This window comes from Sylvia atricapilla, chromosome 1 (genome assembly GCF_009819655.1).
Source record: "Sylvia atricapilla isolate bSylAtr1 chromosome 1, bSylAtr1.pri, whole genome shotgun sequence".
Taxonomy (NCBI): Eukaryota; Metazoa; Chordata; class Aves; order Passeriformes; family Sylviidae; genus Sylvia; species Sylvia atricapilla.
Window position 1 is genome coordinate 5,295,157 of NC_089140.1, and position 15,714 is coordinate 5,310,870.

Below are 15,714 nucleotides of genomic sequence, written 5' to 3' on the forward strand. Positions count from 1 at the left end.
ACACAACCCCAGCTGCACCAGAAACTAAGGAGCTGCACCAGTGCACACCGCTGACTCTGTTATTCTGCTGCTGGCAATTAGGATTATTGCAGTTCAAAGTTGCCTCAATTTGTATCTGTGTTCCTATTATTATTATTGCTGTTGTTAATAATTGTTTTCTATAAGAAGGTCCTAGATTGAGTCCACATTGTGTCGGATGCTGGACAAATAGAGTGAGAAGAGCTCTCTTGGCTCGGAGGTTTGGCCTTTCAGAGGTGCAGTCTGTGGATGAGTGTTGTGGAGGTGTTGCACGTAGACACTCCTGAGGAGCAACAGGAATACCTGAAATGTGATTTTTCTTCGTTTAATCGAACAGAACTTTTTTGTTGCTTTTCATTTTTTTTATCTAACATTTCCCTCCTTGATGTACTGCGAGAGTTTGCTTTGTGCTTACAAGGAACAGAGTGCAATAGAAACAAGAAGTAACTTCTGGAGAGAAGAGAAAATCTTCAGTTCAGGAAAAAGCCCTGGTTGCAAGTCATGTCAGGACTACCCAGCTTTGTCAGGCAGGTCATGGTGTGCCAGTGTTATCTTGGTGCAGGAATGGGTCCATTCCAGGAAATGGGATAGTGGGAGCTTTGGCAGGTGCCCAATGGGATTGGTGTGTGATTTACCCTCACCAAATGCAGCCTGATGTGGTACAGCTGGGCTGACTGGTTGGGAGAGGTGTAAAAGTTGCTTGAGTAAAGAAGGGGGCAGAGTTTCCAAATGTGTCCTCTTCAAATGCCACCAAAGCAAGTGTATTTTTTGGAAAGGACTGTGTTGTTGAAACTACTAGAGCTAAAAACGTAATTACATCCCAGGTTATCAAGCAATACTAGTGAATTTGTTTCAAACCTTCTGGCTATGCAGCACACCTTAAATGAATTTACCTAGGTTGTGATGTACATCACATAAGCTTTTCTTTTTTCTCTGAGCTGGTTACAGCGACAGGAGGGTGAGGATGGTCAGCTCATGGTGAGAAAGCCTCTTGCTTGAGTGTGTTAAACAAACAGAAAGCAAGTGTGACACCTCAAAGGTGCTACAGGGGCCATGGGCATGACTTGAGGAATTATACAGGTTTAGGAACAATAACAACAGTCACCACTCCTAGGGATCAGTGGTGTATTTGGAAGATCATGTCTCTAGTCAAACAGCAGCAGTAGGGATTAAATCCAAATCCACTCAATTCTTAAGGAGGGGTAATATTACCTCTTAGTCAAAGCTGTAATAAGCTCATCAGCCACATGAGAGGAGCAGACTTACTAAAGGCTACAGCCTTCATTAGGCAGTAATCTACTGTTATGTTTATGATGAGAAATTATTGCCCTACATTTTGTTTGGTGGGTTAGACAGAAGCTCTGGTGTCTGGCCACTGGATTGAGCCAGAAGAAATACGAGATATTTAGAAGAAATATTTAGAAGAAATAAGAGCTTGCTTGCCTGGCTGCAGTGTGGAGCCTGAACAAGGCACACTGCAGGAGAGGGGGTTCCCCTCTCTGCTCCCCTGTGTGCAGGCTGAACCCACAGCTTTTCCATCTCCCTGAGCCAGCAGCCAGTGAGGGAGGCTGAAACTTTTCCTGGACACAGGCTGGTAGCATGCACAGATCAGTGGGTGCTCTGAGCCTGTGAGCAAGCCTGCTCATGGGCACCTCCTCTTTTCTCCTCCATTTTCAACTCTGGGTTGATGTTGCTTTTAATTCTGAGCATATCTTCTCTTTTTTTTTTTTTTTTTTTTGTCATAATCACATTTTTTTTCCTTTTCCCTGCAGCATGTGGTTAACTTCTGTCATTTTAGACAATTGGCACCCCTTCCTTTGCTTTCAAAAATGTCCTTTAAATTCTCTCTATCCATTTGGATGCTTGAAGTGACACTTGCTGGGGGCTCCGAGTCAGACCTATCCAAGATGAAGCATGCCACTGCAAGTCAGATTTTGGCTTTTAGATGGTAATTAGTGGGGAATTGTAAGTCAGACACTCTAACTGTGATTAGCCTTTAATATTATGAAACAAGAAAGAGTAGGAGTGGGATAAAAACCTGTGGCTTTCAGGCACATCAAGCACCCACTGACATCAGTGGCTTTGGCTGAAGTGCTGTTGGCTTTTGCCCTCTTTCTCCTCCATGCCCAGTTACCTTTACAACATTAATTTTTAAAAATATTTTCCTGTTTTAGAGTGGGTAATTTTTTTTCAGGTAAGGACAAATGTCAGTCAAAGGATCTTTCTTCCCCACATTATGATCTTTTATTTTGACTGCTGTCTCCTCCCTCAGAGTCAAGGGAAAGAGAAAATACAGAAAGTCTGGGGAAAAATACTAAGGTCTGTGGTCTAAAGGAAATCTAAGCCTCTCTTGTAGTCTGTGGACTTTAGCAGGATGAGGCAGGTTGAGGAAGACTCAACCAGCCATGGAGGCCATGGGCATTGTCTGTCCTTCACAGGCTGCCAGGCTTTCAAATCCCACCTTGGGGGTTCCATTTTTGACCACCAGGGTGATTTCCATTCCCCAGGAATTAGCCCTGTGTCAAAGACATCAGCTATAAACTTTTTTCAGCTTGGTTTCTGCATTCTTAGGCTTAAGGTGTGACCTAAGCAGGAACACCAAGGGACTCTTACCAAAATATGGGTATGTTTTTTTTAATTTTGCTGTGTCTGTGGTATGTGTTTCATTGCTTCTGTAGTGAGCAGTCCAGTGTTCCTTTGTAAACCAAACCCAGGAAAGTGCAGCCTTGACCTCACAGATGTTGACTCCTGGTGGCACATGGACAACCCTCCCTGTGTTTTCAGGATCTGGATGTTACAATCCAGTGCATGGAGGTTTTACAAATCTTCTTTTATTGCCCAACCCTATTGGCCACTGTATCCTGGATCAGCAGGTTGCTTGGCTTGCTTAGATTAAACTCTTGAGACAGAGCATTTTGTAATTATGCCCCTCAGCTACAGCTCTCTGGCATTCCCAGCCTGTGTTATTTAAACCAAAGCTGTTTCTTATGTCCTTTAATTTCCTGTACCAATGCCAGCTTGCAGTGCTGATTACAGCCTGATAGATAGGTAGGTAGGCTTCTGCTTTTAACTTTTCTGAATCAATGACACTAATTTTATTGTGATCAATTGAACAGCATCCTGTGGCACTCCTGTGGAGGATGGTATATTTATGTAGCTTGTTGTTGCTGCCCATCCCTGTGCATCAGAGGACAGTACAATCCTCTCAAATGCTTCCCTGAGGTAAAAGAAGCTGAATAGTTTGCTAAAATTCCAAAGGGGGTAGACTTAATGTCATACACGGAGAGAGGTTCAGTAAAATCTTGAGGCTCCTTTAAAAATTCCTCAGAGGAAATGGTGTCAGTTGCAGAATAATATTCTCATGCGAGAGCCTTACACCTAAATTTCTGTAGTGTTTTTCTGGGAAGCAGCATTTTGTTTTCCTCTCAGTGTTATTAACACATTCCCATACCCTGTGGGTTATCTCTCTGTTGGCCATGAAAGAGGGTGAGCAGGAATAAGGAGTTGACAAGTAGGAAATTCTGTCTCAAGGGCCTGGTTGCTGAAATAAGGGTGTAAGCTAACATTAACAACATTTTTGGGCTGAGGTTTATGCTTTTCATGCTGTAGCACCTCGTTTGAATCCTCTTAAAGCTGAAAAAAAAATATATTAGAGAAGCACGTTCTCCAGGTTTCAGCTGGAATGGAGAAAATTTTCTTCCTTGTGGCTGCTACAGCGCTGTGTTTTGGATTTAGGATCAGAATGATGTTGGTAACACACTGATGTTTTCAGTTGTTGCTAAGAAGTGCTTCTGCTAAGTGAAAGACTTCTCAGCTTCTTGTTCTCTGCCAGAGAAGAGGCTGGGGAGGGGACACAGCCAGGACAGCTGACCCCAGCTGGCCAGAGGGATATTCCAGACCACATATTCAGTATATGAATTGTGGAGGAAAGCTGGCTTTCCAAGGGGGTCAGCAAGGGGTGAGCAACTGCACTGAGCATCACTTGTATAGCTTAATTATTTTATTATTGTAATTATTCATACTATTATTACTATTTTCTTCCTTTTCTGCCCTATAAAACTGTCTTTGTCTCAGCACACAAGGTTTCTCACTGTTACTCATCCAGTTCTGTCCTCCATCCTGCTGAGGCTGGGGTCAGTGAGCAGCTCTGTGTGGTTTGGCTGCCAGCTGAGGTTAAACTATTCATTCACTGTGGGGTCAGACAGTGGAAAATGACCCATAAGGACAGAATGAAACACGAAAAAAAAATTATTATGTGTGTTTAATACTAATTGTATTATAAACAGATAATATTCCTCTGAGTTACCACTGCTCACTTTCACAGTCAGGGGGATTGTATCTCCATTTGGGTGCATTTCCAGGCAAAGTGCTTTGAACACTTGCTTGAAAACTCTTCTTCAAAAGTTTTCCTAGAAAGCAACCTTGGCAGTGAACCTGAGTGACTTTGTATCCTCTAATATGTGCCCAGAAATTCCCATGAAAATTCAACCCAAGGCTCCTACTATCCCCTTTCTCCCAGGCTCTTGTTTAAAAGGGTGAAGAGATTAAGAGGAAATTCTCTCGACTAGTTGAGATTCAGAGGAAAATCTCACCCTTCTCAATAATTGATACTATGGCAAAATTTCCATTTTGCTTAAGATTTTAGGCAATTTATTGTAGAAGAAGCCCAATTTGCCAAATGACTGCCCTGCCTAGGCTGAAGTCCACCATTAGAGTAACCACCAGCAAAAATTCTCTCAGCTGCACTGGGTTGTTTTAGCCATTAGTAATAATGTTAAAACAAGAACAATGAGACCAAATCAATGGAACCACTCAGCATTTCTCTTTAGTGAGAGATTAAGGAAAGGACTCTGCACCTCTGGACATGGTCAAGAAGTTTCCAGCCAAGCCCAGTGTGTGAGTGCAGTCATTTCCTCATGGCAGAAATAATCAGCCTTACAGAAATGTTCCTGTCCTGTGTAGACACGATGTCTTAGAGCCAGCAAAGGGAATTTCCTTCTCAGGAGCCTGGAGAATCCATTTCTCAGAGCTCCTGAACAGCTGAGTGGCACATCACGGGCGATGAAGGCTCTTTGCAGCAGCCCATCAGAGGCAGAAATCTCACTTCTCTACAGCAGAGTGACAGCAGATGCTGCCTTTGGGAGAGAGGAGGTTTAGTGAAAAATTCTTCTTAAAAAAAGGACACGGGTATACAAGAGATGTTCAATGTGCATCTGCATATTTTAGGGGGAAAAAATACAAGATTTTTGCATTCTATTATCTTTTAACTCAGTAATGTTACTGTATTTTTTAGTGAAATGTGGCTCTTATTAGGAAAAAAAATAGGTAGTCCAAGTAGGAAAGATCTAGAAGGAGGCGTTTCTAGACTGGCAGGGAAAAAATGAGGAATGACTCTTTTTCTTTCTTCGGGAGATATAATTGTTATTATCTCAATTCTCAACTGGTATAAACTAACTTGGCTTTACCTTAAGGTGACAGAATCACTTATTATACCCCCACTAGTGTGTAACATTTAATTCACTAAACATCAGCTGTCCATTTTTATTGCTTTTTCTGAAAACTACTGTAAACAGGGATCTGCACACATTTTGCAATGCTTCAGCACTCCTTTTATCAGCGTTCACAGCAGACTTGCTTTAAAATTTGTGATTCACTACTGATATTAAATTAAGATTATAAAAGCGCTGCTGAATGTCTAATGGTGATGGCAGACACCATAGATTTGTATAAAAACTTATTCTCATTTTGACATGCAATACAGGTTGCTATCCTGTGCTGTAAAATTTATTTTGTATCGGTATAAAAATTACAGTTTTTAAAGAAAAAAACACCAGTTTTCACAATGAGACACACTCTGCTTTCTCAGGGGTCAATTTATTTTTGCCTGGCATTTTAAAAATTGGTTTGCTTTATTTATATTTCTGCTTTGCATTTCAATTTCTGGCACTATTCTGCTTTGGTGAAAAAATAACAGTGATTGAGAAACTCTGGGATTTTTTTTTTTTTTCTGAGAGAAACTGAAGCTTAAAGCTATGCAATCTACGTGACTAGTGACATGTCCAAAATCCCACATGTTCCAACCATCCCTAGTTGTGGAAGCTGGAATTTGCAGGGAATTGTACCAGGTTCTTCACTATCTGAAGGATTAGGAGGACAGGGAGAGCTGGTGTAACTGCACATTCTGCTGAGATCTGCTTCTCCAGATATTAGATGGTTCTCACCTAAAGAATTCCCAAATGCCATGAGGCTCCAGGGCAGTTAATCTCATATTCACTTCTTAGGATACATGCAGAAGAAAGCCTTTGCATATTTCTGTGGCTTCAGTTTCTAATGGGTCATCCCTTATTTTTGGAGAGTGGCTTCTGATGTGCAAGATCCGTGGAGGTTTTTGGCTAATCTGTTCTGAGAGAAAGGGTGACACTTCGACCCAGGATCTCTTCTACCTTGTGTTTCACTTGTTCAGTGCTTACAAAGTACCACTGAGAGCATTTCTTTATCTCTTCTGGCATATGGAGCTAGAAAATTACTTGTAAAGAGCCTCAAAGGTTAATGAGAGCCAGTGAAATTCATGCTATCTGCATGCCATTCAATACAGTAATCTACAAGACACACAAGGAAAGCTTTTTCCTGGCAGAAATAGAAAAAATGTCACGACCCCAGACTGTGGCAGTGAGTGGAACAAAGGGCTGGGTTTCTCAGATTAAAGATTTAATCCCTGTGGGGGGTGAGTGAGGTCAGGCAAAGGAAGCAATCAGGAGGGTGCCCCAATAGCACAGGACAGTGGTGTCCAGACTGTGTAACCAAAAGGGCAGGTTCTCCATCACAGTGTTACCTGCAACTCTAACAGGTGACACCAGGTTTTTGATTCTTAATTAGGAAAAAGTGCCAAGAGAAATCATATTTAAGCACCTAATTGCAGTCTATTCAAAATATGTGAAATGCTGGGTGATTATTTGCCATTGCAGCTCGTTCTGTGGTTTTTATTTCCCTGTTTATCCTTTTGAAGAAAAAATAAGGTTGCAAAGACCTTTGATACTGTGAAGTATCATCCCCTGTTTCTTGTGGTTTTACACAGTGAAGGAATTTACCGTGGATGACCTGTGCTTTTAACCAAGAGCACTGGATGTGTTTCCCTGGAAATCAGTTTCTCCATGTTGGAGCCATCTCAGATGCATCTCACAGATTGTATTTGATGTTTTGCAGCACGTGCCCTGAGGGATATATATGTCTGAAGGCTGGGGAAAATCCTGACCATGGTTACACAAGCTTTGATACTTTTGGCTGGGCCTTTCTCTCCTTGTTCCGTCTCATGACTCAAGATTACTGGGAGCGTCTTTACCAACAGGTACCAGGTTATTTTATTACTGGTAAAAAATAGAAATAAAGACATCATCCTGTTACAGTGGCCTATGCACACAGTTAAAGGCAAGAAAGTATTGCTGGTTATTAGGTAAACTGTGCTTTGTGTGTGTTCTGGAGAAGGACAATCAGTTCTAATAAATTATCTGTTTACTTAAGAGTGATGATGTCCAAAGATAATAGGTTGGGTGTTTGGGGAAATTGAGGAAAAAGTGGTACTGAGAGAAAGGCACTATTTCACCGGAGTCTAAATGAAGTTCACCACTTAAAGGAAGATCACCACATCTCCACTTAATCATTTTTTGGTGGATGGTGTTAACACGAGTTAATCTTTTGAGTCCAGCTCAAGAAAACTCCAGAGAAACACCTGTGTTCTTGGCCTATCTGGTTTTGCAAGGCATGGTGATGAGCACAAATTCAAAAAATGGCAAGACTCTGTGATACATTTCAACTCTCCCTGCTGCAAGCTCTTCATCATGGACAGCTGACAGAGGCACAAACAGATCCAGACTCAGCTCACAGTCACATGCAAGGTGGTCTCTGAGTAAATGCTCATTTCAGCATGAAATGTGTGCAAACCCCAAAGAACTGCATCTGCCAGTTTGGTACTGAATTACATCCTCTGTCCATGAAGCCACTGATGATTTCCTGCTTGACCTCAAACCTGCCAAAACTGGAACGTGATCATATGGAAATCAGGGGATAATGTTGACAGAACTACTCTAAAGATACTGAGGTAAACATCGCTGAAGATTTGGGGGATTTCAGCTTCACATCCAGCCAGTTATGCAATTTCACTTCAGGAAGATGTAAAACAACGAATCTGAAGATTCTTTATACAGCTGTATTCACTTACTTGACACAGAGCTACGTGTACAACTCTGGAAGACAGAAACTGTCAAGGCAAATAAGGATGAACATCACTCCATTTTATTATTTGACCTTATACTATCACACAGTGTTTTCTGTCAGTAGTATCAACTCACTGAGCATGGACATATCTGTTACACATAAGCTGTCCCCCTGAATTCCAGTTATGCCAACAAATCTGCTGAAGAACCAGGGGAAATGTTCAGCAGAGCCCAAGGTTTGGTTCTTCTCGTCCTGACACAGATGTCTCAATGATATTTGGTTGAGTTGCACCCTAAACGTGTGTTTTTCTCCCTGAAAAAGGACCTGCCTTGTAGACATCTGAAGGGATCCAACACGAATCCCACTTGGATGGTTTCTATACACTAGACAAAACCAGATTGAACTGTGGGGGAATTATTCACTGCAACTGAGTCTAATATCTATTCTAAAAGAAAAGCAGCAGAGATATTTGGTAAAGGAGGAAAACATTGAAAGCATTATTCTTTTAAAAATTAATTCACTGCAAGGCACACAATTTTTGATTAAGGTATAAAAATTTATTGGTGAGGAGATGATTTCCTTGTATGTGGTTGTCATTTCTCATCAAAGGCTTTCTGTTTGAACTATTAACAAAGGCAGGATTCAATTATATTATAAATCTAATTTTGAAAGAAACCCCTTCTTTTTTCTTTTTTTTTTTTCTTTTTTTTTTTTCTTTTTATAAACACTGTGAATCAGTATTAATTTTACTTTTTGCACTTACAGACTCTCAGATCTGCTGGGAAGATCTACATGCTTTTTTTCATGCTGGTCATCTTTCTGGGCTCGTTTTACTTGGTCAACTTGATTCTGGCTGTTGTGGCCATGGCATATGAGGAGCAGAACCAAGCCACTATTGCTGAAACAGAGGAGAAGGAGAGAAAGTTTCGGGAAGCCATGGAGATGTTGAAGAAAGAGCAGGAGGTCAGTGAACTATGTGACATGATTAGCCTTGGGTGACTTGGACAAATGTTACCTTGGGATTTACGTCCTCTTTATTTTTTGTTTGTGTGATAACCAAAGAAAGAGTTTGCTTGAAAGCAGTTTAATGTGCTTGAAAGCAGTTTAGTATTTATTGTACTGGACAAAGTTATTTCAAAAAAAATTATTTTTTCCTTTTTTTTTTTTTTTTTGTGAAAGAAATATTGTTGTTCTCCCTGTTAGGAAGAAGTGTGTTGCTAGATGGACACGAAAAGATCACGCTCACACCATCAGGTTGTGAGAACAAGAAAGAAGAAAGTTTATTTTGGATTAGTGTTTAAATAGTTTTTGGAGTTTGATCAGAGGTTGGAAGATGAGGTTGACACCTCTTTGACTCCACTGGTGAAACTAGAAGTCCATCAATTTGTCCTTCCCCCAGGAAGGAACGCACAGTTTTTCAAAACATCATTCTTTGTTTATGTTACAACGCATGAGAAACTCCAGTACAGAAATGCAAAACATCAGAAGGCTGAAAAAACCAGGGCAACAGGAGTGGGGCCATTTGGGGTTTACATATCCAAAACTGTAATGGTTTAACCATGCCACTTATGCCAGCAGAGAAAACTAATATAGTTTGGCATGTGAGATGTTTTAATGATGGTAAAACTACATCTGCATTTGAGCACAATCCAGCTGTTTTGGTAGCTCAGCCAGAGCCCCAGCTGAACCTCTTCCCACCACCCCTTTAGTCCACACTGGTTTCCTCACTGTCTTATTCAACCTGCCATAAATATCCCAGTGTTTGATGATGAAGGTAAAGGTGCAGATTCATCTCTTTGAAGCACATACAGCTTCATTCCTGGAAAAGTAAACAGGCAGACCTTGAAGTTAAGACCTGAAAATCATGCAAAGGGTATGGATTTAATGTTATGTCATAAATTTAAAAAAATCAGGGAGGCCAAATGGTCGATGTGGCCTTATAGCCTTAATAATGGTATTTAATTTGCATGTGGTTTGTGCAAGGCAGAAAGCTTTTATTAAACAGCAAAAGAGAACATTTTAGGTGCTGTGAACAAGAAGACAATAAGAAAATTAGTCTGAAATAACACGTAGCACTGTAGTTCAGAGAAATAAATCCTTGAAACACAATATAAACTAATATACATAATTTTCTTTTGGGTACATATGGCTTCAGGGCCTAATCCAAAGCCCATTTAAATCCTTGGAAAGAAAATAGAAAATGCAATTCACTCTTGACAAAGTGCTAGTAGTGGCTTATGAATCATTTAAGTCCTTTTAAAGATCCTCTTTGATAGTTTAAGTAATAGGTAAATGCAATTTCGTCCATATACAGCCACTTTGAACAGAGTAGTTCTGCCATAACCTAAGGGAACAAACTGAGCTCCAACTCGAACCTTTTGTAGACAAATTTTCATGTGTATTGACTCCAGCTGAGCTCTTCCTAATAACAGTCAACTTTAGCCCCAGCTATAATTAAAGATATTTAAGAATTTCATTTTGAAAGCTTTGATTTCAATTAAGCCTGTGTGTACACACAAAAAAAGGAACATTAAGGCCAGAAAGCATAATGTGTCAAAAAAGAAAATTGCCCCTGAAAATCTGAATTTTTCCCATTTGTCTATATGCTTTAGAATAGAGTCTTTTTCTTCAGCCAACCATTTCTCATCTTCCCTGTGCCCTGTTCAGGGCAAAGGGTGGACAGGACATGACTCGAGAGCAGCTCTTTGCTTTCTCATCACTCGTTCTCTTGCCTTAGGCCAGCTCCAGCAGACTTCCCAGCCCAGGCAGTCAAAGCCTGCTTGGCAGAGGAAGTGACTAATATCCTCCAAGGTTTTTCTGTGCCTCTTGCCACTGCTCAGACTCCGTGTGCTTCAAAAATGTTCCTTTGTATTTGCAATACTCCTGGAGTATTATTATCCTAGTTTTGTGGGAAGGAAACACAGGAGTGGAGTGATTTGGGTCTGTGATGTTCAGTAATGAAGCTCAGTTACTAATGAAGTTCAGTGGTTCTGCAAATCAACCCCTGGGATCTCAAAGCAGACATTTGGACATTTGGAAGAAGAGGCTCAGGAAAGCGAATTGGGTGGCTGCACCATGGAGCTTTCAGATGTCCTGCTGAGATATCTCAGCCTAGTCAGAGCTGCTCAGTTTTAATCTGGGCCTCCAAACCTTGACCAAGATCTTGGTTTTGACTTTCTCACTGTACCACTAAGTTCTTGCTTCAAGAGCTCTCTCATGCATAATCCTCATATCAGGGCTCATGTGAACTGAGCTTTCCTCACTTCCTTCAGCCCTCACCTGTCCTTGCCAGGTTTGCCTGGTCCCACACACCTTTCCTGCTCCTGGAGCTGTTGCAGTTGATTACGGCCTGCAGTTCCTGAGGAGCAGGACATGGTCCAGCCACAAGACCCCAAACAGAGAGGGTAGATAGGCAGGACATGGGGACATCCTTGAGCCCAGGCTGGATGGAGCACTGGGTAAACTGGTCAGGTGTCTCTGCCCATGGCAGCGGGGTTGGATGAACTCCAAGCTCCCTTCCAACACGAGCTGTACTGTGATTCTGTGATTCCCCATGCTTTGAGGAACAAGTCAGTCCAAATCCTTTTTCAATATCTGAGAGAAGTATTGAGCACAGAAACAATTCGAGCAATAGGTAATAAAATGCTAAGAAACTAAAAATTACTTTATTTTGCACTATGAGTACAGCATGCTTAGTAGCACAACTGGTTATATTTTCTAGATTGACAAAATATGACAGCAATCAAAAAGGAAAACCAAAACTGTTCAGGCCAACTTTTATAATATGCAGTATAAAGGGAGCAGAAATATAATTGATAGACCTGCCTGGGGACTATCAGTCAATTTATACAATTGGTCTAACACATCCCTAAATCTGAGCTTAACACCAAAAGACTTGCCGAATCCTTATGAAGAGAAAGCACTTCAGCAACGCAATTAAATCAATTGACTCAAAAAAAAACCCAAACCAAACCAACCAAAACAGCCTAGACCAGTGTCTGAGCCCTCCTCCTCTCTGCTCTAAGCAGCTTGCTTATGAAAGATATTTCCCACAGGAATTAAGTTTTGTTGTGCTCTCAGCATAATAGAGCGACCGCTGCTCCTTGAAATACATGATTGATTCTTTACACGGCTGTTAAGTGCCTTCACTTTCCTTGGACTGATGCCTGTGGGAGGAAGGGAGTATTTTGCAGTGGGGAGATGATTGCCTGTTTGATTCTAGTGGCTTGCAGACAATAGCACTGAGGATTCATCTGTTTCTTCTGTTCTGGGGAAGGAGGAGAGGTTCTTTTTTAACAGTTTGCTCTCTTGAGGTGTTTCAGTTGGAGGCTCTGCATTGGGCTGGTCTCCAGGCCACTGATGTGGCCACCACTGGTTCTCCAGCACCTCCAAACCTGACCCTTGTGCCCAGAGTCCCCTCATTCCTCCTGCCTGTGCTGGGGACAGGGTCCCAGCTCTCCCAGCTCTCCCAGCTCCTATTGATCCTTCCTCCTGGCTGCTCATTTACTCCCAGGGCTGTGCCTTTGGGTGCTCAGGCATTGGAATTGGGCTTCTGCAGGGCTCCCAGCAGCTGTTATGTTATCAGCCTGCTCCTGCAGTGATCCCAGCAGATAGCCACCATGGCATGGAAGCACACAGCAAAGGCCACTTTATCTCTAGTTAAGCCCATGGTTCTTTCTTTGCATCTCTGATGGCAGCTGCCTGCGCTGCTGCTCGGGATAAGTGTTTACAGAAACGTGCCAGCTGAGCTGCCTGCTGTTCCTAGCATCCCTCTGTGCCAGGGGAGGGAAAATCCCAGCTGGGCTGCCCTCCTGTCCCACCCTTCAAGGGGCTGAAGTCCAGGGGTGTTGGAATTCTGGAAGCTGAGGGTTTGGGGCTTTCTGTGTTGAAGGGCACTGACCTTCAGGCAGGCACTGCATTTGACTTGAGGCCGTGGAACAGCCTTCTGAGATTGTGTGATAGCACAGGGGTTGTGGGTGTGTGGTTTGAATAGAATTGTGTGATCTCACAGGGGGAAAAACTTAGAATTTGGAGTTTTAGTATATAGTGATATATATGGGGCAATACGGAGGATTTAGGGCGTTGTCTAAGTCCTCCTTCTTGACCTTCTTATTCTTGCTTTCAGGTCGTTTTTTTCCTAAGTGGGTGAAAATGGTCCCCATTGCAGACCTCGTGTGGTCAATTATTGGGTTAAAAGTATAAATAATATAGGTGTCGTCTCGTTATTGGATAGTTTATGCCTAAATAACCTTGGAAAGAGTTAGAGACACCTCCATTTTCTACCTTGCTACTTAGAGCTCACAGCTTGTGAGGCTGTAGTATAGATAAGAATTAATAAACACTGAGTAGTAACACGAAACTGTGACTCCCATGTATTAATCCCAGCTCTGACACAAAGAAAAGAAGATAAAAACCTTGCACAGGGGAACTTAAATCCGAGATTCCTCAGCTTGAGATTTTTCTTTGCCTGGCACCAGAAGTGTTAGTCTAGAGATGTGTGCACACAGGCTGTTCCTTCATGATATGTCAAACAGCCTTGTGTGGGAACGCCACATAAAAACCATCCTTTTATGCAGCCATTCCTAAGTTTTATGATTACTTATCTCCTGAAATTTTTAACATCTTTCTATATGATGTTAAAATTTAAAATGAAAAGTAATTTCTGAGCAGTCGGAGTTTTCACTGAAATCCTGAATAACAATGTTTGTACCTTCTGCAATCTTCTGATTTAGGCACTAGCCACTAAAGGAATTGATTCAATGTCACTCAGCTCATTGGAATTGTCACCTAAAAGTGCGAAAGAAAGAAGAAATAAGAGAAAGAAAAAGAAATCTTTGGGGGCAGATGAGTATGGGGAAGACCAAAGGAATCCCAAGTGTGACTATGATGATGGTCAAAGGAGGATGGTAAGTCATGGTCTGAAACATCACTTGTTCCACTCTGTACCTTCCTGGACAGGCCAGGCTCTGAACGAGGCAATTAAAACTGAAACTTTCAGAAGAAACAGTTATTTAATGTCATAACTGATATTAACACAGCAGATACAGCATGCAGTCTGTGCTAGAACAGTGGAAGGAAACATATTACCACTTTGTTTTTTAAATTAATTTAAATGCCCATTAAACATTTTTACAAACCTGTTTTTTTCAAACTTTTTACCTTTTTTTTTTTTTGTTTTGTTTTTGCTTCAAGATTACCCTCAGTCTGGTTTATTTTCTTTCATTCATCTGATTATATCTATCATATCCCTACTAGAGATAAAAAGAAAAATCTTAGTGGAAGCCTACAAAGCTTAAAAATAAAAGAGAGGAGGAGAATAGGACGCAACTTGTCTCTGAGGGCTTTTTAAATATTATACAAAGACATTATTAACATTTTTATATTCTTTTGCTAGTTGCCTCCAAGTCAAAACTTTGTGGCACTTGTTTCTACTTTCTATTGCAGGGAAGAAAAACAGAGTGACAGTGTTATTAAATAAGGTTTTATGTAAATGTTCCTGACATGCATGAATATGAATCTGCCCATGCTGTATGTATCAAGGGATCATAAATAGCTCCAGATATTTTGTCTTTGTTTTACTGAGGGCAAAGTTTAAATCAGTTTGTTTTGTTGTTTTGAATAGCCATATAATGGGCTAAGTCCTTTTCTGTTTTGTTGTCAGTGAATTTAGGGATACTTGGCAGCCATAAAAAGCTCACAGAAAACATGTAAGTGGTGTAAGTAAATGTGACCAATTAATGTCTCCCCAGCTCATAAAATTTACCCAGAGCTGGATTTCTGTAGATGCAGTGCATTTTTTAATCCAATAGTTTCTGTTGTTGTCTCATTGGTGGAGAGGGTCATGTGACAAATTGCACCTTTTCTAAACCCAGAATTGCTCTGTAGCTTCATTCTGGATGGGTTTCAGGACACCACGTGCCAGAAGCACCATGGGTTGGAGCTGTGCATTTCCAGTTTGTTTCTCAGATTAATATTCCTTGTTTTCACTTTTTGCCCCTGGATGTCATATGCATGAGGAGCATGAGGGACACATTTCAAAGCTTATAGTAAATCTTCTCTGCAAGGCTGTGTCTGGCATAGTTAGAGGGAATAAGGCTGAGTCATCATTCAGATGCTATCTGAGCAGCTGGAAGTGTGTTGCCATCAGAAATCAGTCTCAATGACTGTGCCATGGAAAGCCAGGCATGGATTTTTGACCAGCTGAAATTTGGTAGCAATCCAAATGGGTTGTTTTTAGTTAGAAAGAGCCTGGGTTTTGTACTACTACATGTACCAGTATTACTAAATAGCATCGTTACATAACTCAGTGGTGTAAGCTACAGCATAGAATGAAATCAGGCTTCATTTGATTTGTCTGCTTTGTGGGTGCTGTGGCAGTCTGACCTCTCTTCACAGATACTTGGCTCACTTTTCTCTGAAGAAGTTGGAAATTCTGTGCGGGCATAAATTCAAAAACATGTTCTGCCTAAATGCTCTTACTCCAGT

At 41.3% G+C, this 15,714-nt stretch overlaps 1 protein-coding gene across 3 annotated transcripts in view; it reads left to right on the forward strand.

Annotated features, from left to right (window-relative positions):
* Positions 1-15,714, forward strand: part of LOC136358179 (sodium channel protein type 5 subunit alpha-like) — a 176,572-nt gene that overhangs the window by 43,748 nt on the left and 117,110 nt on the right. For all 3 annotated transcript variants that reach the window (XM_066314122.1, XM_066314104.1, XM_066314114.1), the window contains 3 exons: positions 7,222-7,363; positions 8,995-9,192; positions 13,962-14,135. In XM_066314122.1, coding sequence (XP_066170219.1) covers positions 7,222-7,363; positions 8,995-9,192; positions 13,962-14,135 — 514 coding nt within the window. The remainder of the gene's footprint in view (positions 1-7,221; positions 7,364-8,994; positions 9,193-13,961; positions 14,136-15,714) is intronic.